The 26053-nt window shown below is 39.6% G+C and overlaps 1 protein-coding gene across 2 annotated transcripts in view; it reads left to right on the top strand.

Annotated features, from left to right (window-relative positions):
- Positions 1-816: 816 nt before the first annotated feature.
- The window catches only part of LOC124262795 (IWS1-like protein), a 29214-nt gene continuing 3977 nt past the window's right edge, over positions 817-26053 (top strand). The window contains exons 1-18 of one of the 2 annotated variants that reach the window (XM_046697344.1): positions 817-940; positions 3382-3440; positions 4135-4846; positions 4895-5227; positions 9741-9837; positions 10705-10769; positions 11733-11766; positions 16091-16154; positions 17282-17339; positions 18246-18354; positions 18555-18699; positions 19398-19480; positions 19901-19952; positions 20434-20511; positions 21724-21841; positions 22904-23012; positions 24069-24128; positions 25327-25438. In XM_046697344.1, the coding sequence (XP_046553300.1) occupies positions 922-940; positions 3382-3440; positions 4135-4846; positions 4895-5227; positions 9741-9837; positions 10705-10769; positions 11733-11766; positions 16091-16154; positions 17282-17339; positions 18246-18354; positions 18555-18699; positions 19398-19480; positions 19901-19952; positions 20434-20511; positions 21724-21841; positions 22904-23012; positions 24069-24128; positions 25327-25438 (2307 nt within the window). In that variant the 5' untranslated portion in view covers positions 817-921. Of the gene's footprint in view, positions 941-3381; positions 3441-4134; positions 5228-9740; positions 9838-10704; positions 10770-11732; positions 11767-16090; positions 16155-17281; positions 17340-18245; positions 18355-18554; positions 18700-19397; positions 19481-19900; positions 19953-20433; positions 20512-21723; positions 21842-22903; positions 23013-24068; positions 24129-25326; positions 25439-26053 lie in introns of both variants that reach the window. The other variant, XM_046697342.1, reaches the window with a different exon arrangement.

The raw sequence follows: 26053 nt of genomic DNA, 5'->3' as shown, positions 1-26053 counted from the left end.
AAGAAAACTTAAAGATAAATTATGAACCCTATAAAAAGTTATTAACTTAGTCGGGGGAATGTCACACGATCTATATAATAGTAAGTTCAAGTTCGCAAAAGTCATTAATTGTTTCATTCCCTATCACTCTACTGTAAAACAAACACTCAACTTGTCACACAATCAATTGTTCGAGGTTACTGTATGATATAACTATATAGTATTTCACGAATGACATGAGAAATTCTGAAATGGCGATAACTGAGACTAACTGTTACAGTTGTGAGAAAACATCTATTTATACCATGGGCGCTTGACTCTGATATGTTTATAACTATGACCTATATATATCTTATATCTTATATATATAGGTCATAGTTATAAACATATCAGAGTCAAGCGCCTATGATTTATACTGCATTGATTCCCTTCCGCCGCGTTATATAAAAACACGATCGGCGGCAGTGTATGGGGTGGAAACATCGGGGACATGGACACTGAAGTGAATAGCTAATTAAGTATCATAATTAGTTCTGTTTCATTAATTTAACGAACGGCGGAGTAATTTTGTAAATACCGCTAAAATATGTCGATAACTATTCGGCAGCCAGTAGACTTACCTTTGCCACCTACATTTGGTTCTCATTAATGACAGTTGTTTTGAATACTCTTTGATTCAAACTTTGTGAACAATTAAGAACACTTGATTAAGAAAGTAATCGTCCAAAATAATAATTTTCTTAATTTTTGTTATACAAGGATCGAACGCCTCTCACTATTGAGTGTTGATATATATATGATGATGTGGTGGGGTTTAGAGTTATCTGCCCCTTTACACGCAGCGCCACCTATACAGCCATATGTGTTTGTATACATCGAACAACTAAGAGAATATTACGGCGGTTTATTTCACTCGTGAAAGTAGATAGTTGGGTTTGATTCATGGATTCAGACGAACCAGGTATTTACCTAAATCTGACCGACGTTTATCACTAATAAATATTACAAATATGGATATTTAGGCCCACAATCACTGTATTCCTTGACTGTTGCACATTTTCAATTTTCTGCTTAGATAAGTCCTTTTTGTTCAAATGTTATGGGTACATGCGGTCAAAGTCTACCTCCATTTTGTCAGTGAGGTATGCAAGAAACAAATTACTGCTTGTTTATTAGGTAATAGATGCATAAACAAAGATTTAACGATGTGTTACACTGGTACTGGAAACAACAGTCATCAGACACGCGAAGCCATTAATCAGAGATATCAGGTCTACTGAAGCTACCAAATCAGAAACTAACGACCAATAAATATAATTTCATCAAGGGGTATATTCTGAAATTGCCCTGAAGTTTTTAATATGATTAGAGATGCAAACAACACTGATAATGATAAGATGTGGTAAAGCTGTTGAGTAACATTTTGATTCATAACTGAGGTTTTACAAGTGATTTGTCTAGAATTTCCAAGTCAGTGCCTTTGAACCAGGGGGATAGTTCTATTGATATACACATTCTTGGGGCCACATTCTTTATTACAATATATGTGTAGTTGCTAACACCTTTATCAAGCAAGTTATCACCATTAACCTTAGTTGGTTTTACCTAGTCAGATCTATGTATAAAGAAGGGGAGGTAAGTTGCTCACTGAGTTCTGACAGCATGCACAAAGCCACAAACTAATACCAGGTGAAACTCACCTTCAAGAATCATATTACACTTGAACTGGACAGTGTCAATATCATTATCAAATCTTATTTTCATATCTTTAATTTATGTGACTGAACTGAATTTAATAAATATATGCAAGACATAATTTTCATACTATGTGACTATATGTCCTATAACATGTTTTTTTTGGTATCCAACAAAGATTTAAAATTAGGGTAAAATGAAACCTCTTCCAGACAGTCTAGTGTACCAGTCTTGGAATTGTACAGCTTTACATCTTTGAGAAAACATACCCATAAACATGTTAGATATATCACAACGGTTGAAAATTGTAACATACAAACTCCAGTGATCCAGAAAATCTTTCATAACACTTTTGGATATCATTCTAAAACCTACAGAGGAGACTATTTGCTGAAAAAACATTAGATATTTTATCAACAACACCCTCATTAGGCAATATGTACAGTAACTTGTAACCCGTGTCATGGTTTTCGAAATGTTTTTGACACCAAAATTGTGAAACAAAAATGTTATCAGGAGTCAAATTATTATTTCTAAATCCAGTCCATGACTTGAAAATAGAATATGCACTAAGACTTTCCTGAATTTTGAAGTGCACACTTTGTCCATTAAATTCAGAAGTGAGATTCAATGGTAATTATTTAAATCTGAAATGCCATCTTTCTTAAAAAGAGGCAGAATATTATCGAAGTTCCATGAATCAGGAAATTCAGAAGTTCTAACTATGTGACCATATACATCGCTTTTTAAAAAAAAACCTGAAGGTGTGCCAGACCAGATGCCCAGTCAAATTTGATATCTCTCCTTGTGTATTTGGATCTGATTAAACAGATTAATTATAACAATTCTCGTATTGAGCAGTGTCATGTCTAGTAATGAAATCAGAAACAGGTTTGGTGAACTCCAAAGCAACAGTGTGAATTAACAAATCTTTGAAGTAAGAAGGATTTAACAGGAATACTATTATTGCTGCATGAACACAATAAAAACTTAGCTTTACTATTTCTTTACACCAGAATAACTTGCAGTGTTTTGCCTCAATATATATATGAACACTTTCTTAATATAGCTGGAATATTGCTGAGAGTGTCCAACAGATTAAAACCAACCAAATAACTATGTAACATGTGCACATGGCCAGCATATTGACCCTTGGAACCATTATGCACAGTAGGGAGGGAACCATTATGCAACCATCTTTAGGGAGTTGGGTAGCCTCATCAATGCCAAGACCCAGGTTCGATTCCTCACATGGATACAATGTGTGAAGCCCATTTCTGGTGTACCTGACCATGATATTGCTGGAATATTGCTAAAAGCATTGTGAAACCATACTCACTCACTCACTAACCATCTTTATTATTTATGATTCCAGTTCCAGATTCTCCTTAATTGTGGTTGTTGGTTTGTAAGCACCAAGGTCGAATCACTTTAAGTTCATCTTAAGCTCACATTTGGGATGAGCTGTTCAGCTTCAAAATATTATCAGGGCAAGTGATTTTACATGTGCCACTCTACTGGAGTACACTAGCAATTTTAAAGTTATTTCACCCCTGTAGAACTTAGCTATTGTTGTACGAGGCAGCCAACAGTGACTAAAGTGGAACTGATGGATGGAACGAGGTGACTGATTGAGTGTCATCATTAAGTATCATGTTGCTCATGATATTGATCACGTGTTTGTGTACCATTACTTGGTATTTTCAGGTAGTGGAGGCAGTACACCACTCCAGGATGAGCCGGACTATGAGGCTGAAAATGGAGAGGTGAGCATGACGAATATTCGAGAAAAAATACCAAACACGTTTTGAAGTAGATCTGCATCTTCAACCGTTTTGCTTAGTGTCCTCATGTTTTTAATAAAAGTAATAATATATCCAAGATTATCCAGAAATAATCATTCAGTTTATTTTATTCTTTCAAAACCTTACCAAAACCATAAAGCCGTAACTGTGCTATTTTATGACAATATGTAGGCATAATGCTGTATAAACAGAAAGTTTAAATCAGAATTTCTAAATTGTCAGTACCAAAACTGAAGCATTATATATAATTTTACCAAAAGCTGAAGCTTGTTTGTTGTATAATTTACAATATGTTCACCTAGGATTGCACCATTGCAAGAAACTTAAGTGTTGCTTGTTTTGTGTGTGGTCTATCAATATAATCAGTCTTAGTTACCTTTGACCGCCCGGATTGTACCATTGCAAGGATGTTTCATTTCAATATACCAAAAGACGCTTAAATATGGTACTTGTTGGTCCCTGTCTCTGCTTATTCCTTTGTTTTGAGTGTATAATGAATCTGAGTGGGGTATCCATATATACTTGGTATCTCAGTTCTTAAAACCAGCTTGCTTTCTGGGTAGGGTGAAGAAGATGCATGCACATCGCCATGCAAATATTCTCAAGCACAACGTTAAACCCAATTTTACCTCACCTCACCTGCTTGCTTTTGTAGGGTGAAGAAGATGGTGCACCCCGTACTCCGGGTGGCGAGTCAGACCGTGGGCCCCAGAGTGTTGAGGCAGGAGAAGAGGGTGATGGATCGGACAACGAACAACCAGTGACACAGGCTGATGATGGGGACTACTTCAGCGATGGTGGGGAGGTAGAACGAGAGGAGGTCCAGCGGGATGTTGATGATGACGATGATGTTGAGCGAGAGGAAGTTGAACGGGAGGTGGAAGATGACCAAGAGTACCAGCCTGGCAGTGACAACGAGGATGCCAGACCCGGATCAGGTAGTCCACCAGGTTCTCCAGCCAGTGGTTCTATTGCTAGTCCTCCAGCGTCTCCTATGAGTATTGCTAGTGGACCGAGGTCTCCTCCAGGAAGTGGGCCTCAGTCACCAGTCGGTAGTCCTCCAGGATCTCCTGGCAGCCCAATGAGCATGGATGGGTCTGGTAGTCGACCTGGGTCGCCCATTGGAAGTGGCCCTCAGTCACCTGCTGGCAGTGGGCCCAGGTCACCTCCAAGTGGTCCAGCTTCACCAGCTGGTAGTGGTAGCCCTCGGTCACCTGGCAGTGGCCCTGCATCACCTGCAGGAAGTGGTCCACAGTCACCAGCTGGTAGTGGTAGCCCTCGTTCACCTGGCAGTGGCCCTCAGTCACCTGCGGGAAGTGGTCCTCAGTCACCTTCTGGCAGTGGACCTGCATCCCCAGCAGGAAGTGGTCCACTGTCACCAGCAGGAAGTGGTCCACTGTCACCAGCAGGAAGTGGTCCACTGTCACCAGCAGGAAGTGGCCCACAGTCACCTGGGAGTGGCCCTGCTTCACCTACAGAAAATAGGCCGGGGTCGCCCACAGGAAGTGGGCCAGGGTTCCCTGCAGGACTACAGCCCCCTGCATCACCAATGTTCAGTGCACCCAACTCTCCGATGGGATCACCAATGGCTCCTGGTCTTGAGTCATTCCTGCAAGAAGAAGCACTGCCCAGATCACCTGTGTCCGATCGGAGTCGCTCCCCTTCTCCTGGAAGAAGCCGGGCACCGGGAGGGTCACCGTCTTACAGTCCAATGGGCAGTCCAAGGAGCACCTCTCAGTCTCCGCCAGGTACTGTAATGGCTGAACAAAACAATGTGTGTTGTGGATGCAAAGAATGGGTGCCTGTTCGAAGACATCACTATTATGGTTAGATCACAATAGGATATATAAGAGACATGATACAAGTTCAGAAGCACTAAATTCCCATTCTAATGTTATTTTCCCCTGCCACAAAGCAGGATGACGGGGAAAGATATTCTCAAAGGAGGGAAACCAAATTTGAGAAGTGTTTTCAGAACATGAATGCCTGGATGGAGTTCGAACATGGAAACCATGTTACAATTTGTTACAGAGTTATGGCCCTTGTCATTCGTTTCTCGATGTATTGCACAGTATCCCCAATGGGAATAGATATTCTCAGTAATCGTTACAGATAGGAAAACCAATTGTGGTATGTGATTTCAGAACATGAATATTGTGGTGGAGTTAAAAAACAGAAACCATATAGGAACAGAACACTGTGGGGATATTGATGACCATCTCTTCTTGTTCATGCTGCTATGTGTTTCAAAATGTCCTGTTTGTCTTGGCAGTAAAGTTCCTTGCATCCACAAACAGATTGGGCTTGCCAGCCATAGTATTATTCCAACAGAGAACTTTGTTTCTTGGTCTTACAGTTGATGATCATGCAGAAACATAATGGAAAGTTAAATTAAGACAAACATGCATGATGAGAGGAACCTCATTAGTTTGTCTATATTCAAGTAATGTAAGTGTACATACTGTTGTTTGTTAAGTTCTCTACTGGGATTGTACTGGAACAGTAGCTGTAGTGTGTCCTGGTTATCATGCTTCACAGTGGTTGTCAGCAGTGTCAGACATCCCCCAAACTCCTTTAATGTCAGCAATGTCAGACATCCTCCAAACTCCTTTAATGTCAGCAATGTCAGACATCATCCAAACTCCTTTAATGTCAGCAATGTCAGACATCATCCAAACTCCGTAATGTCAGCAATGTCAGACATCATCCAAACTCCTTTAATGTCAGCAATGTCAGACATCCTCCAAACTCCTTTAATGTCAGCAATGTCAGACATCCTCCAAACTCCTTTAATGTCAGCAATGTCAGACATCCCCCAAACTCCTTTAATGTCAGCAATGTCAGACATCCTCCAAACTCCTTTAATGTCAGCAATGTCAGACATCATCCAAACTCCTTTAATGTCAGCAATGTCCTCCAAACTCCTTTAATGTCAGCAATGTCAGACATCCTCCAAACTCCTTTAATGTCAGCAATGTCAGACATCCTCCAAACTCCTTTAATGTCAGCAATGTCAGACATCCTCCAAACTCCTTTAATGTCAGCAATGTCAGACATCCTCCAAACTCCTTTAATGTCAGCAATGTCAGACATCCTCCAAACTCCTTTAATGTCAGCAATGTCAGACATCCTCCAAACTCCTTTAATGTCAGCAATGTCAGACATCCTCCAAACTCCTTTAATGTCAGCAATGTCAGACATCCTCCAAACTCCTTTAACTCCTTTAATGTCAGCAATGTCAGACATCCTCCAAACTCCTTTAATGTCAGCAATGTCAGACATCCTCCAAACTCCTTTAATGTCAGCAATGTCAGACATCCTCCAAACTCCTTTACATGTCAGCAATGTCAGACATCATCCAAACTTAAGTTCAATGGCAGAATATCCTCCAAAACCTTCACAGGGGTGGTGGTTATCCTCCAAAATGATTTCATCTCAACTGGAAATCTATCTCAAATTTAGATTACAATGAGGATAATTTGCTTTACATGGACCCCAATTTTGGGTCAGAATTTCTAGAAGACATTAAGCAGCTTTGCTGTCCGACACCTGGTATAAGCACAAACAGTGGTAACATAGGAAGGACATGTCATTACTGGTAGCTCACTGAAAAGCATGGTAAATTAAATGTGAAGTGTATTTTAAGTTGTTGTCCCGTTTGCCCTCTGGATATTTTTGTTGTTTAAAATGTGAATATTTATGGATGTTAACTTCTTTTTGAGGAACACAACGCATGAGTAAGAATATTCTCTGAAACGTGTTGACATCCATATGTTTTCACCTTGCATCAATTCTGAATGCCACTCAAAGACTTTATTTTATTGTCTGTGTGTAGTTTTATCACACTGATACTAACTCTTGTTACAGAAAGAAAAGTTATCAGAAATAGCATTATGTAGAACACATTTTTATGGATGACAACTTATGGAGGTTATCATCCATAAAAATGTGTTCTACTAGAGGTGTGACGATACAGAAATTTCACGATATGATACGTATCGCGATATCATGGAACGATACGATGCATATCACGATATGCTATCTTTAGTTATTTTCTGTAAAAAAGTGTATTTTGATAACAAGAAACAGAGTAAATTTTGAGATGACCGTCAATTTCTGGTGAAAATTCACAATTGTAAGGTCAACGATACACATCACAATACGGAATAAGTATCGATATATTTATTGTCAGAAAAAGTATCACGATTATTGATACTACGATATATCGTCACAACTCTATGTTCTACATAATGCTATTTCTGATATGGAAGTTGTCATCCATAAAAGTTTGTTCTATATTGTACGTCTCAACTTCTATACTACCCATCAAAAGTTTAGACTCACAAGTGTAACTGTAGCCACTTACTTCAGTCAACTGTTATAAATTAGATTTTGAAAAATATTCCATACTGATTAAAGGTGCTGTTTACACATGAACTGATGTATTGTAAAACAAATTCGTAATGTTGAAAAGATTACTGTCATGAGTTCAAACTCCGTGACAATTGACGAATTCTTAAAGGTCACATGCAACATAAAACACAACTTTGAAGATTCTGATGCCTTTCAGTATGGACTTACCAAAACAAATCATCAAAAATGCAAATTCAACTTATAAAGTTGAAAAATAATGCGATGAAAAAAAATGTGTGAAATCAGAGTTCAAACGATTCACTAATTTTCCCCCAGCGCTTGGGGGAAAAAGTGGTTTCAACAGCTGGGCTGCGCTTGGCTGCATTCATAGCGCATGCACAGTGAAATAGGTTCGCGCAGCTTGGAAGCGGGATGTCCGTGAATACTCGGTGAAGGCTTTGGTGTGGGCTATTTTTCTAATGTTTTGTTGATATTTCACAGGCGTGAGCTTTTTATATGTTATGACAGTAGATTACCGATTTAACTGTTTATATAATTTCATTTGTCTATTTCACCACATGTTCTTCTTACCGAGTCACTTTCTCAGTTCCATACTTAAAAGCAATGTCATTATTTAGCGTCGACAGAATTTCTAACTGTGATAGAGATATGTCGTTGTCACTGACAAAACTCAATGTCTGTTTAGACACCTATGTGTCTGCCTGCCTGTCTGCTAATGACAATATTCAATACACAACTTCAATCACTGACCACATGCAATTTGAACTAAACACCTATCAGGGTATACACCATAAACAAAATGCATTGATTTATGGCCTGAGTTCGGCCTCTGTCACATTATGTAATTACACAGACGTGCAGGTGTGATAATTGTACACCATAAATGTTATACACCAAAAATGAGCATGTATTTACAAGACCCAACATCTCTATATATACACACACAATGAGCCGTGAGGGCATCTGCAAATGAGCCAGCCGTTACACTTGAGTGCTTTGTTTCTTGGGAAGTAAACCCAAGTACAAAATATTGCACTTTTGATTTCCAATTGTACGCTTATTATTTTGTTTATATGTTTTTTCATAATCAGCAATGTATAGTATATGTCATGAATAAGTGATAATTCTGTTTTAATTATGTTTGATTTTTTGGTTGCATTTGACCTTTAACAAAACTTAACCCTAAAACGCAGCTGTTCACATGTACGATATTTGCACATGCTTCCAGCAATTTGATGCATGATCCTCATGCAATTCATCTGCATACGGTTTGCAGTTGGTTCCCCCAAGTTTGTGGAGAAATTCATCTTCAATGTAACCATATGTATACACATAACATATAGTGAGAGCTTTACGTGAGTCTGGACTTTTGATATGTAGTATATATTGCCACTCAAACAAGAAATAGAATAGTGTTACACAGCTTATGAGAGGATCGTTTCCATGGTGTCCTTGAGTTTGTTCATGTATTGATAGAATTAACATGTAACCATTAACATTAGGTATATAACAGGTGCTTGTAATGCAAAAAAACTGACATCAAAGTATATACTGTCACTGACTGGGTCTTAGCAATATGTACAAGGATCCTTCTTATAGTAAAGACCTCATCAGTGCTAGTACAGTCTTTGATGCCAAGGCAAATGCCTAATTTCAAAATATAGTTGTTTATCAAAATGAGTCAGACCTATTATTTTTCTTCATGAGAAGAAACTCATATGACACCATATCTCATGTCTGAAAGAAAAGAGAAATCCTAATGCTCACCAGACATCTTTTAGAAACTTAGATGTCTTGTATGTATTTGAGCTTCTTTTAACAGATGAGAGTTATTCCTGTAGAGTAAATACATCCTAAGCACTGACTAATAAGGGCATCTGCTGACAGGTAGTCCTAGAGGCTCTCCACCCAGTCCCGGCCCAGGCTCCGACAAGGAGAATGATGGGGCCAGCGACCAGGGAAGTGGTGATGAAAGACGGCCAAAGTAAGTAACGTCCTCAGTACCTCATGGGTGGGTATACACTGTTTACTTCTTCCATCACACATGACTACAGCCGTCCAGCAAGTAGTATGGAAGTGATGTGTGTGTCCAACTGTGTTTAACTCACTCAAGTCAAATGAGCCTTTGTGTGGGAAGCCAATGCCAGGTACCGAATGAGCGTGTTGAGTGTATGTGGCACATGATGCATTTCGGTTGTTCACTGGTGTAAACTGAATCCTTTTTCAGACTGTTTGATAGGTCACTTTTCCAAAGCTGTCACTTTCATTCTGATTGTAATGTCCTGAATTGGAAATTTTTATTTGAAAAGCTTTATTTGAAAATTCTGGACCCTCTTAGTCATTCCAGATTATAGACACACTACTTTTAAACCTAATTTGTCAAGCTGTAATTTGATCATTGGAAAGGTTACCTTACAATCCAGGGTGCTGTTGTACAAGACAACCTTAGCGCTAAGACTACCTTAAGTCTATGTTAAGGTATGGGAGTTACGGTCACCTTAGCGCTAAGACTACCTTAAGTCTTTGTTAAGGTATGGGAGTTACGGTCACCTTAACGCTAAGACTACCTTAAGTCTATGTTAAGGTATGGGAGTTACGGTCACCTTAGCGCTAAGACTACCTTAAGTCTATGTTAAGGTATGGGAGTTACGGTCACCTTAGCGCTAAGATTACCTTAAGTCTATGTTAAGGTATGGGAGTTACGGTCACCTTAGCGCTAAGATAGCTTTGTACAACAGCACCCAGTTTAATATGGTTTAACTAAATGCAGTTGCAGGATGATATGGACATTTTGTGTTAAGCATGAACCCTCATAAACAAAACCACAAAACGTTTACATTATGTCTTACAGGGCTCGGAGAATCATTTCAGATGATGAAAGTGACCGAGAACCAGAGCCAGAAGAAAGGAAGAAAGGTGAATGTAGTCGGCGTGTGTAGATTCCAAACATATATATCTGTGAACATGTCCCTTCCCAGTCAATAAGACTAAGAGTTTAATGCTTGTCGGTGAATCAAGGTGAGAGAAAGCTCAGTTTCAGTGTAATGTCCCTGATTATGGCAGTTGTAATTCTAGGGCATTATGTTGTAATGATCCAATACATTGGAATGTATATGTTCATTTACTCTGATGCCAAGATAATATAGATGATCAGGTTATCTGTTACAGTTGCAGACTCATTAGGTGTAGGTTATGTCACCGTTATCAAGTAATTGCTTACCATAGTATTCTCAGTGATCTTTGAAATGCCATCACATATCACTTGCTGTGATAATTGATAAAAATCAGAATCTGATCCAATTGGGGATGTAGTCAAGAATTTTAACAAGATACCATTTCATATCATACTGGGGAAGCGAAATTCAGTTCGCAATAACACTAGATGTGACATAAATCTATTCATCAAATGTATTAGCTTAATGCGTGTATATCAGGGGTTGGCACTGTTGGTTGTACCCAACTAGTTGGCAGTTCATATTAGAGAGTCCATATATAAGTCCCTGGAGACTTCCTTTGTCTTTGGACAAATGAACCAGTGGCCGTGTCTGTCCATGTATATGTGTAATGCTTAAGTGATTGTTCTTCATTGTACTGATAAAAGACGTTAAAATATGGTACTTGTTGGTCCCTGCCTGACGCTTCGGCATTAATGGGTACAACAAGGACTGGTCGGCTCGGAGTCAGTATATTGTGTCTGAGTGGGGTATTCATGCTTCATTGCGGCATGGTATCTCATTGGGCTAGCACTATAAAACCAGCTTAAGTCTGGGCTAGTACAAGCAGCCGCACATGCACATACACATACACACGCATGCATGCACGTCGTCATATGAGTTAAACCCAACTTCACCTCACCTCATTGTACTGATTCTGTTACAGCTAAAGCGAGTGATGATGAAGACAGTGATAAAGAGTAAGTATATGTTTCCATGTGATATATAGAGGATACTAAACGACCTTCCGTGTAATACCATTTTTATTAAACGAGTTAATGATTTGGTATCAAACGAACAAAAGCGAGTTTGATACTAAATCATTCACGCGTTTAATAAAAATGGTATTTCACGGAAGCGAGTTTAGTATTCTGTTTATTACTCTCCCAACATAAATTGATAGAAACTGTCTAGAGTGTGATGACTTGAGTCATCTTTCCTCGAGTCAAGTAAGCAAGCAATTTTATTTCTTGTTTTACGGATCCGCCGGTCGTATTTTTTCAAGATTAAGGAAAAAAAGGTGATGTTTCCCTGCTCAAAAAAAAAAATCCTAATGTTTTATTGGTCAAAAATGTAAATTTTTAACTTACCTTACCATAGGTCTTATGCATATTGCACGAGAGGGGTGATCACGTCACTTCCGTGCCTATACACTCGTAGATACCTGAGGCAGCCATTCTAGAGAATGGCGAATCAACGACTGTCTGATCTCTTCTAAGCGGAGATTAAGGTAATATGCATAAGACCTATGGTAAGGTAAGTATTTAAATATCTAATATATTTAGATTTTAATAAATTTACATGAAAGGTTTTTTATGCCCCCGCCATATATGGCAGGGGCATATAGGGTTACCCTCGGTGTCCGTTCGTTCGTTCGTCTGTCTGTCCGTCCGTCCGTACGAAACAGGGAATGTATTCTATCCACTTCTCCACCATAACCGCTCTGTGGAATTCAATGAACTTATACATGGGCTTTCTTGGGACGCTAATGGTGTGCATCTCATATTTTGTTTTTTTATTTTATTGGTTTTTTTTGTAAGTTTAGGGACATTTGAACTTTTTGAACATTTTGCTGAATTTCTCTATGGTGATAGTGTAATAGGGGATGAAGTCTATCCACTTCTCCACAAAAACTGCTCAACAGAATTGAATGAACTTCTAGATGTCTTTTGTAGGGACTCTAAAGGTGTGCATTTCATAATTTTTTATGCAATTTCTTACTTTTGTCACTTTTACAGATGTTTGAACAGGGGATGTTCTATTCAGCCAGTGTACGTTATCCACATCTCCTCAAAAACTACTTTATGGAATTCTTTTAGATTACACATGTGCTTTATAGGGACTCTAAAGGCGTGCATCTCATATTTTGATTTTGTATTTTATTCATTTTTCCAATTTTAATGCCGTTTGAACTTGAATAAATTTTGTTGAATTTCTCTCTGAATATAGTGTTATAGGGGATGAAGTCTATCAACTTCTCCACAAAAAACTGCTCAAAAGAATTGATTAAGCTTATACAAGTGTTTCATTGAGACTCGAAAGGTGTGCATGTCATAGTTGCATAGATGTTTATTGAACTTGTTCGTGAATTTTGTTCAATTATTGATCTTTATATGTCTTATGAATGTCAGCGGGGGCATCCGTGTCCCTGGACACAATTTTTTCTTGTTTTAGATTGTGTTTTGCCCCATATACACTTCATAAATTGCCCAAAAATACTTTTATTATTTATTTATTTTATTTTATTTTTCCTTATCCTGACTCATGCTAAATGCTTGTCTCCTTCTGCTTGCGAATGATAGTGGAACACTTGAAATCCCTTGAAGTTCCCTTCTAAAAAGCGGATGTATAATCATCACTCACCCACGAGTAGTCTCCCTTGCCTCCATTGGCACCCTTTTTGGTCACATGACCAGCCATGTTTGTCACACTCTCCTTCTTTGCCCTTGAGGACGGTTGTGAGAGCACTGGGGCCCTATATGGCACATATCCTTTTCTATAGTTCTACAACATCTCACCAGTGATACCTACGAGCCTCTAGAACTTACATCCTGTGAACTACTGACTCAGAAAACGCTGTTCCTGATCGCCTAGCAACAGCAGCACGGATGTCAGAAATACATGCTCTGGACTTTGAACGAACACGATTTGAATCAAGACATCGTGACATCGTACATCTAGGACTGAGATGGGATTTTATTGCCAAGAACTAACTGCCCGGCCAGCCTGACAGACAGTTCCACATCCCAGCACTCTCTACAGTCCTTGGGCCACAGGATACACAGGATCTATCCTTATGCCCTGTCAGAGCACTAAAAGTGTACCTACAAAGGACAAAAACAAGGAGACAAAAATTCAAGCGCCTATTCATCCCCGTATCCACTGAGATGCCCACGGAAGTCTCACGGACAACGATATCGATATGGATGAGAGCCGTTATACTAAGGGCCTACAAAGCAGCAGGACTTGAGCCTCAACGAGCCTCCAATTCCCACGAAGTCAGAGCCCTGGCGTCTACACTTGCTCTGCATGGAAACTGCTCGATTACAACAATAATGGAGGGCTGCTTTTGGAAATCGGAGATGGTGTTTGCCAACCACGGCCTCAGAGACATTGCCACCGAAGACGTCTCAGGCATTCACCAGTTTGGGCCACTTGTTGTAGCACAACAACTAACGGTTCCGCAAAGGCTCTGAGAACTATCTCACCCTTTTATCACGTGACTTGTGAAACCAGTGCTCTGGAGAGCAAATGGTTAAAGTCCATGCACACATCTAGGACAGACTAGCATGAGTGATAGACCCTGTACTTGTATAGGACATACTCGTACATGAAGAAGGGTCGCATCTCCACTTGATGCACGCATCAAGAGATGGAGTTGCAATAGATAACTAATGGAATATTAGTATATCTAAATATCCACACGAAAATGTCAGGAGAAGTTTCGGAAGAAATCTGACAAGTTGTGGTCCCCCCCAGACTTATCAGAGGAAGTTGAAAGAAGAATCATCAGCAGTGCCGTCATAAGTTCCCATGGGGGGTAATACAGGACGTAAATCAACAGCCCGAGAATCCAGAAGTGGCCTGACCCACCACCGATTCCTACGGATTCTGCAAGCATTTAGCATGAGTCTGACTAAAATTGATATTTTATGCTTATCCTGACTCATGAGGTCAGCCCTCCCAACCTACCCTCTTATGGCACTCTGGATTTCCCTGTAAATCCGGGTGTCGGGCATACATATGGAGAGAGTGACAAACATGGCTGGTCATGTGACCAAAAAGGGTGCCAAAGGAGGCAAGGGAGACTACTCGTGGGTGAGTGATGATTATACGACTGCTTTGTAGAAGGGGATTTCAAGTGTTCCACTGTCATTCGCAAGAAGAAGGAGACAAGCATTTAGGATGAGTCAGGATAAGTATAAAATATCAATTTTAGTCAGAAAATTAATTTCTTGTTTCCTTCCTGCCTTTAGGTTTTCTGAGGACAAAAATCCGTAAAACAAGAAATAAAATTGGTCTGGCCTAAAGGGGTTTTTTTTTAGTCTAGAAATATCCTCTCAAAAGTTTTAACATCAAATGTAACTTCACATTTCAGTAAAAATGTAAGTTAGACCAAACAAAGTGATTGATTTTTATTGGCTGTGTTAACACTGAAGTATAAGAAACCTTTGCAAAGCTAAAACATTAACTTATGTCATATTTAGGATCACACTTTCCCAGAAAGAAAAGATTCTAGCACTTCTTGAGTTCAGTCCCATCCAGGTTTTGAAGCCATTCTCACAGAGTGAGACATCTAGTATCCCGCACACAAAGTACTAGAATGTCTTCTTACTAAGAAAGTGTAATCCCAAATGTAACATATGATGCATTGATCACTTCATAAGTGGCATTGAGTAACACTTGTTATGAAAACATCAGCAGTAATTGGAAATGGCTGTCTCATGTGCTGAAGAGATGACTGACTGACTGAGTTTGGTTTTACGCCGCTTTTAGCAATATTCCAGCAATATCACGGCGGGGAACACCAGAAATGGGCTTCACTCATTGTACCCATGTGGGGATTCAAACCCAGGTCTTTGGCGTGACGAGCAAACGCTTTAACCACTAGACTACCCCACCGCCCCCTGAAGAGATGGACCCATGAAGGTCCGGGGTAGAATAGGTCTTCAGCAACCCATGATTGCTATAAAAGGCGACTATGCTTGTCGTAAAAAGGTGACTAACGGGATCGGGTGGTCAGGCTCGCTGACTTGGTTGACACATGTCATCGGTTCCCAATTGCGCACATTTATGCTCATGCTGTTGATCACTGGATTGTCTGGTCCAGACTCGATTATTTACAGACCGCCGTCATATAGCTGGAATATTGCTAAGTGTGGCGTAAAACTCAACTCACTCACTCACTCCTGAAGAGATGACCACATGTAGACCAGGAAGAACATATGAAGGTCCCCGTGTTGTAATACTGGAATCCGATGAATATCATGCCCAGCGTCAGTAGTGTATGATGGTGTGTTCCAGGTCAGTGGCAGATGGTCTCATTGCTGATATTTTTGGCTCAAGCGATGAAGATGAAGAATTTGAGGTGAGCTTGTTGTAATCAGGTATTTAGAGGACTTTTGAGTGTATTGTGGTCAGTTAATGTTTCTAATATGTGAGCCTCAAACGTAACATGGGATTATTTTATCATTTACTACAGTTGTATAATCAAACCAAACTGACAGTAAATATATTCATTCTGATTCATACCCAACCAAAGATGATGTGATAGTGGAGATTGATGCCTTCAACATGGATGAGGCCTTTTTTTTTATCACAGATGATGGTATACAGTAGCATTGTATCACATCAGAATCATATTCTTGATGTAGAGTGGCAGAAACTTGCCTCTAATATCTTGCTGAATTTCTGACAATGAAAACATGTACATGTGGTTGTAATTAGCCTGATGTATTTGGTGGCTTAAAGTAGATATGGAAAGTTGATATTCCTGCTTCCAAGTAGATCCAGATGGAGGGCATAAGGGGATGGGTGCCACCATTCTTTTGTTCCAAAGATGAAATAAATTATGTACACATAGCTGAAGATGATTTCCAAGATGTTTGCAAATTATCAAATTAAGATAACTTCTACTCAATTTATGAAAATTATTCTTGCAACAGTTAATTGACATGTAAGTCTATGGAAATTTCACTAATGATGACATACTAATGCTTCCCTCCCCCCTTCCCCCCAATTTTGTTTTCTTTTTTCCAAGTTAATCATTCTGTGCCAGGTGTAATTTATACATGTGCCATTACAGTGACACCTTCCATCTAACTCCATACATCTATGACCGCCTCCGTGGTGTAGTGGTTAGAGCGTCCGCCCGGAGAGCGGAAGGTCGTTGGTTCGATCCCCGACCGCGTCATACCAAAAGACGTTAAAATATGGTACTTGTTGGTCCCTGCCTGGCGCTCAGCATTAATGGGTACAACAAGGACTGGTCGGCTCAGAGTCAGTATAATGTGTCTGAGTGGGGTATTCATGCTTCAGTGCGGCATGGTATCTCAGTGGGCTAGCACTATAAAACCAGCTTCAGTCTGGGCTAGTACAAGCAGCCGCACATACACATACACATGCATGCACATCGTCATATGAGCGAAATATTCTCAAGCACGACGTTAAACCCAATTTCACCTCACCTCACCATACATCTACCTACTATTTCAGGGCTTTGGTGAAGCTGATGTAGAAGCCCATGCCAAGAAGAAAGAGAAAAAGAAAGCAGGTAACATTGTCAGTCCTATAGAAGGAGGTTCAAGTACTCACTTACCTCAGAGTAATGTCTTCCTTCACCTGTAGGTCACTTAAATGAAGAAGCCTCATTAATCCAGACATAATCTGGTTCTGCATTTCCTGATTCAAACATCATGTGTGCTTAGTGATGTGTATTTAGCCATGTATATCAATGTTCTCAGCAATAATTACCCAGAAGAAAAGGTTTCAGGATCCTGTGCAAAATTGTTGATTGTACTTTTTATCCCCCTGGCATGTATAGTCGATGCCTCGTCCGTCCATCCGTCTGTCCGCAATCATTTTGTTTTTGGAGCATAACTCGAAAACCGTTCAATATTTTTCTGCAAAAATTGGTAGACATATCAAACAGAGCCTAAGGTGGTGCCTTTTTCAATTTACAGATTTTTGTCATTTTTATTTTTCTCGGTTTCCATGGAAAGGATTCGGACATAGTCTCAAAAGGGAGGGGTGGGTTTCATTTCCGGAGCACATCTCGAAAACTTCTTAACATCTTTCAGCAAAACTTGGCAGAAATGTGAGACAGATCCCAAAGTGGTGCCTTTTGCTATTTGCAGATTTTTTGCATTTTTATTTTTCTCGGTGGACTTAGTCTCAAGCTACGGGTGGGCTTGTTTCCGGAGCACAACTCAAAAGCTGTTCAATATCTTTCTTGAAGACTTGGCAGATATATTAAACAGATCTTGAAGTTGAAGTTGAAGATCTTTTGCTATTTCCGCAGATATTTGGCATTTATACTTTTCCTGATTTCCATGGAAACGATGTGGACTTAGTCCCAAAAATCAAGTTGGACTTTAAGTAACTGTCAGATGATTTGTTCTTTCAAATTTGTGGGGTCCGGGGGGATTTGTCATCTTCTGATGACTCTTGTTTCTTACAGCCGTGAAATCTGACGATGAGGATGGTGGTGCCAGTGAAGCTGCTGGTCAGACAGGTGCCCTGCCTGAACTATCTGATGACGAGAATGAAGATAATTTACAGAAGGACAAGTATGTCACTCGCATTTGTTCTGTATCCGAAACTTCCTGTTTTCTCTTCAATGTTTCTGTCACGGTCCAAAACAGTATTCATCCATTCTTCCTGATTAAACCATGTGTTGGTGACAAACTGTCCAAACTTTAATGTTTTGTTGTGTAGTATTATTCCATTGTCTTAATATCACCAATTTCGTAACTTCTGACCTTTACAGCTTTGTGTCGGACTTTGACTTGATGATTGAGAGGAAGAAGGAAGAACGACAGAGACAGCGGAGGAAGAGGAAAGACTGTGACATGATCAATGATAATGATGATCTCATCGCTGACATGATCGGCAAGATGAAGTTAGCAGCTGAGGTGGGTTCACTGTCCACTGGACATTGTTCACACGTGGGGGCGGTGGGGTAGCCTAATGGTTAAAGTGTTGGCTTGTCACGCTGAAGACCCGGGTTCGAATCCCCACATGGGTACAATGTGTGAAGCTCATTTCTGTTGTCCCCTGCCGTGATGTTGCTGGAATATTGCTAAAAGCGGCGTAAAACCAAACTCAGTCAGTCAGTCAGTCAGTTGTTCACATGTGCCAACTGTTCTGTTACTTTATGGTAGTGTTGATACTGACTTTGATGAGCCCCCTAGGGATCCTGGCAGAAATCAGTCAGAAATGGCTCACCCGTGAAGATCTGGGTTAGAATTGGTCTTCAGCAACTTATGCTTGTATTAGGCTACTAGTGGGATTGTATGGTCAGACTTGCTGACTAGGTTGATGTATGTCATCTTGTCCCTTGGATGATTATTTACGGACAGCTGTCATATAGCTGGAAAAGTGCTGAGTGCAGCATGAATTTGGTAACTGTTTGATCCCTTGACTGACACATTGGATTGCATATCTTTATTGACTTCTAGTTTGTTCAAGAACTGTTTGATCCAGTAAGGTATACTGGCCGAGTGTCAATATTTCTATTGACTTCTAGGTGACTGTTTGATCCCTTGAGTGACACTGGTTGAGCATCAGTGTTGCTACCAAATCCAAGGTAACTGTTTGAATGTGTTTACAGGAGGATCGGGAGTTGAACAAGAAGAGACAGCCTGCCACAAAAAAACTGAAACTCCTGCCCTGGGTCATCTCACAACTCAAAAAGTAAGCAGAGTAACGATTATTAGCCAAGTGATTTCAATTTCAAATCAAATTTCATCCAGTGTTACATGTTTCTTTTCCCAGTACCATCCGGTTCCGGAAACCGCATTTCCGGATTATCGAGGCAAATTAAATAGGCATAGTTTGGTAACAAGCTTAAATCGTCCGGGAGGCAAGACATCCGGATTATCGGAGTCCGGACTAACGGGGCTTCACTGTATATGATATTTTCAATATTGAAACATGTGGAGGTTAAACTTTATAATAATGTCATTCTTAAATAAAATGTCAGCGCATGAAGCAACAGTGTTTTATTTATAGATTTTTGTTGACCCTCGTAGAAAGATTCCTTTTGAGGCCAGATGACTTTGGATTGATAATTGATTTTATGCTTCTTTTACAATACACTTGATTTCCTTGCAGAGCTGATCTTCACATAATATTTCTAGACTCTGGGATCCTTAGTGCAATTACAGTAAGTGAAGTTACAGGTACAAAGTGTGAAGTCCAGTCAAGTTGTCTTAAATGACTTTGCTGGAATATTCTAATTACAAAAGTGACTACAGTATCACCCAGGGAAAGGGGAGACAACTCTCAATGTATAATCTAATCTTGATTTAATTTATGTATTAAAGTGTTATGTATTAAATGAAATATTTAGTGAATAGTGTCATATTTCTGTGGAAAATAAATTTTGCATAAAAGATCATAAGAGACTGTTCATAATTTATGGCTAGGGGGGAGATTGATGATGATATTTATGGAGAAGCATGTACAGTATGAATGCCCCCCACCCATAATTTTTTAATAAAATACATGAGCCCAAAAAATGTATGTATGAAGTAAGTGCCCCCCTGAATGTCATGTACAAAATCAATGCAACTCCCACCCATAATTTTTTAATAAAATACATATTTATAAAGAACCAAAGTGATATTATATTTTGTTGCTTTCAGGAATGGCTGGCACCTCTTCCAGATAAAAGTCTGCCACATCTGACCATCAGGGACTGTTTACTGAAAATATTATGGGATGTAAGTGACTAGTATCCTGTGCTTGTCATGGGAGGCAACTCAGTGGATTCATTGATAATGATGCTTTGTTGAATGCCATTGTACCCTAAGGGTTTGGGCCCATCTTGTCACTGGTTTGTCTGGCCCAGACTATACACGAAACCTATGATAATGGGTGATCGGGTAGCCTAGTGGTTAAAGTGTCCGCTTGTCATGCTCATGATCAAGGTTCAGTTCCCCACTTGGGTATAATGTGTGATTCCAATATATGATGTCCCTCACCATGCTATTGCTGGAATCAGGGTTTTACGGGATGCGTGATTCCTGCGTATTGGACGCAGAAATTTGATGATGGACCCCCTAAACGAAACGTGGGATATAGTATTAGGCTCCGTCCGTTTGTACGTACGGACGTACGAATGTCTTAAGAACCATTGACTAGATTCTTTTCATACTTGGTACCTAGGTACAGTCATCACATACCTCATCACAGTGTAAGAAAGGTCCCAGTCAGGTTTGGTGACCATGACCTTCATTTCAATGTCACAAGGGGACTTTAACGTGTTACCCTTGTCAGCGTTCACTGAATTTTCTTCATATTTGATACCAAGCTTCATATAGGGAAGGTGCACGGCCCAGTCGATTTTGGTGACCTTCACATAATTTTCAAGGTCACGACGACACTTTCAGCATATTTGCCTGCATGTTAAGCTTGTCAGCAAGATATCTCAAGAACCGTTCACTGGATTTTCTTCATGTTTAACACCATGCTTCATATAGGGAAGGCGTGGGGCCTAGTTGATTTTGGTGACCTTCACGTAGATTTATTTGCGTGAAACATGCAGGTTTTTGTGGAGGATTTTTCACTTACAGGCTACAGTGACATAATAATAATAAGGCCACTTAAATAGCGCTGAACCCCACACCACACCCCACACCATGTTCTAAGCCCATACAACATACTGGACAATATGGTTAACCCAAGCTACCTGTGAGGTGATAGAAGGTTAACAACCATATGACTTATCCCACTGGGTACCCATTCACTGCTGGGTGAACAGAGGCCATTTTGAACAAACTCACTAAGGATGGAATGCCGTTGATCCCAGCATGAAGCAATAAAGAAACAATGATATACTTACTGGGTTAATGGTTGGATTCTGTTTATGAATATCCGAAAATGATCATGCAAACAGAATCACGAAAAACGTACATTTGATGTGTATTTTTCAGTTTCCGGCCATCAGCTCGGACAGTCTGAAGATGAGTGGAATCGGGAAAGCTGTTATGTATCTGTACAAACATCCCAAGGAGATACGCCCAAATAAGGAGAAAGCAGGGAAACTAATCAGTGAGTTGAACATTATGTAGTATTGTACTCAATTTAAGGACATGAAACCTACTTGCACATGGTGCAACCTTAGGTAGTAACCTTGTTCCAGACAAAAACAGGTTGCACCTGCTGCTGAATATCAAGTTATATATCTGTATTTGATGATTTATAACATCTATAGCAAAATTATTCTGGGTCTGGTCAGATTATTTTTATATCACTTCATAAAATGTCATGCCATGAACAGTAACAGTCATTCAAATGCTGTAAGTGTAGTGATAAGAGTCACTGCTCCAAGCAAGTTCCTCATCATTCAGTCGGTGTGCTTCCAACAGCAAAATATTAACATGCACTGGGTGCATTAACATAATAATAATAATAATAATAATAACGAAGCATGCTCAAAGCGCTACAATCTGATTATTATTACCCCGGATAACCCAAGCTGCCTGTTAGGCGCCAGAAGGTTATAGTCACAGGACTTTACCCAACCGGGTACCCATTTTCTGCTGGGTGAACAGAGGCAATTTTGAACAAACTCACTTGCCTAAGGTGAGACCACATGCATCACATGTGCTTCGTTGTGGGGCAGGACTGAAGTCCTAGAAACTCTCAGGAGTCAAGCTGCCAACACGGCATCCAAGGGCTGTCCGAGCCCAACGTTGCTTAACTTCAACTGATTTGTGACCTGAGCGCTATGCACAGGACCACGTGCCACCACAGGACACAACATGCATGTTGGTTTAAATATGAGGTTGCACTTTGCTGAATTTTATGGATAACAAATTCTTGTTGATGTTTGCGACGTTTCATTATACATTTTTGTACCATTGTCAAGCAAAAATGTACCACAAGGAGGAGGGGATGTATATTTGCAGAATGTTACATTCCTGCTTGACAACGGTACAAGAATCTGTATCAAAATAAAAGATGTTGTTATCCTTCATTATACTTTCTAACTAACTATAATGTTATTGGTCCAGACTTGAATATTTACATGTCTCTGTCAAAAGGTTGGAATATTGCTGAGTTTCGCATTTAACAACAAACAAAATTATTTATCTGTACATTTCCCTTCAGATGAGTGGTCTCGGCCTATTTTCAACTTAACATCAAATTACAAGACTTTGTCCCGAGATGAGAGGGAACAAAGAGATTATGAACAGCTGCCAAAGAGGAGGAAACTCAGGTAAGCACTACAATCCATATATACCTGGGTCCCCGTTGCACAAGGTGATTATCGCGCTGAGGGACTGTTAATAATTTATAGCTAGGGGGGTGATGATTTTTGTGATTTTTGCATGTACAATGTGAATGTCACAGCCCCCCCATCCCTCCACTACAATTTATGTACAAAGTAAGTGAACAAAACAATGACATGCCCCTTCCCCCACCCCCAATTTGTACACAATTTGTGAAAAACACGCACTCGCACACAGACAGACACACAGAGGGAGAGAGAATTAGAAATTTCCAGATAAAATATTTCAATGTATGTAATAGTAATAGTTATTGCCATAGTTTCCGAGTTGTATCGGCAGATATCTGCCGATGCAACGAGGATACTATGGCAATAAGTGACTTACATCTCATTAATACCGAGTGAAAACAATTTATATCTTTTTAATTCTTAATTGTGAATTTCCACAACCTTATTTGGGCCCCTCTAGTTTTTGTCAATGAAATCTGTAGTACTATAAACATTTTCTCAAGTGATTTGATTGCCTCATCCAAAATGCACGAGCATGGCGTTCCTGCACGTGCAATATTCAGGTATAAACGCAGAACACGTGTTATACCTTCATTGAGCCATGGAGTTTGATAAGGATGGAGACGAGTTGTTGTCTCAAATTGACATTGAGGACCGAGAAGACTTTAAACTTACATGTAGTCAGGAGCAACGGCGCTTTAAATAGTGAACCTGTGACCGGTGAATTTATCGAAGCCTTGCATCAAAATCGGATTCCTCAAAATACACAACGGAATACTAAATGGTGTGTAAACATCTACGACTTAATGAAGATTTTCAAAAGTGTCCTTGTATCTGATATCAGGACACTTTTCGACAAAGAGTCCTGATATCGATAATTAACAGGACACTTTTATGAATGGTTGCCCCGGGCAACGAGGTGTTAGTGGGATGTAAGTTGATACAAGTGATTGGGTTCTTTTGATTTTACCGTTTGTGATATTTGTCCCATGGTGTACAGATTCTTGATGCTATAGATAACTGCCTCTGTTTCAGCATGGAGGGGAGTCAGACACCAAGGAGAGATATCGACAATGCAATGGAAGGAGAAAAGAAGTAAGTGGTTCTGCAACCATATCCGTGATGTTGTCCAATGGTGTAAAGTAAAAGATCATGTCTATTCAATCTTTATTAGCAGCTTGTTATAGTTAACTGAAGGTTTGGGCTTAATCTTCTACCCTACCTCAGTTACACTAGTCCATCTTCTCATCGCAACTCACTTATTGGCGTGTTTGTGTTCAGATCACATCTTATTTTATTGTTTATGTTCAGATCACATTTTATTTTATTGTTTGTGTTCAGATCACATTTTATTTTCTTGTTTATATAACATGTTTATCCCATGGATAAACTACAGAATGTTTTAGCTTCTACCAAGAATGTGTTTCTTTCAAACCATGAACGGTTCTTTATTAATGGAGAAGCTCAATGTTTGAAGAGTTTTACTGTCAGCTTAGTGTGGAGGAAAACAACCTATCATAGATAACATTGGTGGAGCAACATATATTTAAATGACAAAGGCGTGGTCATTATCATGGTACAGTCATCCCTCGCAATAACATTCTTCGCGATACCGCAGATTCGGTTAAACCACTTGGTAATCTGTGGCTCCCATTAAAAAGGTGCCCAGCGATCACACATCTTCACATCATCGAAAATACAAATCTGCTTTTGAGCTCAGGTTAATCACGTAAACTAGCGAAATTCAGTGCAGATTTCAACGAACAGTGTGCATCGTACATATCCGTGGTATTTCAGATGCTTAAAAACATCAAGGCTTTTCTTGAATAATCAGACGAACAGCGGAGCATCATAATAACTTCTAAAAGACTTTATCATTAAGACATGCCATGAGCATGTACTTACATATTAGAGGAAGTATCTAGACCTGCTTAGGGGCCAATATTACACCACAAGTTAGTAAAAAATTCCGAAATTAAAAGACTTGTGTTTAACTGATAACCAGACCAATAAACAGGAGTATTTTATGTAATTTTTTTGCACTGAATGAAAATTTGAAATACCCCTTAACTTGACCTTTAAGAAAATCCCAAATATTTTCTTTGGCACTTTGGAATCGTGAGTTTGGAGTGCTGAGTGCCACATATACATCTCTTCTGTCTTGTTATATCTGATGTTTTTGTCATAGCGTTACAACGCCCATGAAAAGACTATCCTGGGTAATACGTACCCCCCAAATTACAAACATTGATAGATTGTGATCCTTGATGTGATATTTGTTATGACCTTGCAGAGCGTTGCGTCCAGGTGACCCAGGCTGGGTGTACCGAGCCCGAGTCCCGACTCCTTCCAACAGAGACTATGTTGTTCGACCAAAGACAGAGATAGAGTACTCTGCAAAGAAGGTTTGTTTCCTACTGGAATTTCTTCACGATGTCTATATATGCCATGATGGCATGCTAACATGTCCGATGTGATGTAGATAGCAGGAGAAAGTGATTACAAGGTTAAATAAATCAAATATAATTTTATGTCAATTAATATGCACTTACTGCATATCTCCGGTTATATATTACATATAAATATTTATTTATGTAATGGTGGTGCGATGTTGATCTTATCTGTGTGAACTATGGATATTTAAATTTGACGTCAATGTATTGGCATTGATGTGAGTAAGAGTTTACGCCACTTTTAGCAATATTCCAGCAATATCGCGGCATGGGACACCAGGAATGGGCTTCACATATTGTAATTTGATAGACCTCCATAAAACAATAAGGAGGAGATAACAAACACTTGTTTGGCAGTTAAGGTGGAGTTTAAGATAGGTAAACAAGTCGCTGAGGGAAAAAATATCATATGGCCCAACACCAACCTAAAATACTATAAACACTACAGACACCATAATTACGGCATGTATCGAGTAATAACAGAGGTTTGAGTCATAAGCAAGAGTAGATAAAATATTGAAAAAGATTTAGGCAGAACAATGTGTCATGAGTAGGATAAAAGAACGA

This window comes from Haliotis rubra, unplaced genomic scaffold, assembly GCF_003918875.1.
Source record: "Haliotis rubra isolate DU_JTF1 unplaced genomic scaffold, ASM391887v1 Scf856, whole genome shotgun sequence".
NCBI classification, from domain to species: domain Eukaryota; kingdom Metazoa; phylum Mollusca; class Gastropoda; order Lepetellida; family Haliotidae; genus Haliotis; species Haliotis rubra.
The sequence above is the reverse complement of the archived record's forward strand: the minus strand, read 5'-3'. Positions and strand labels throughout refer to the sequence as shown.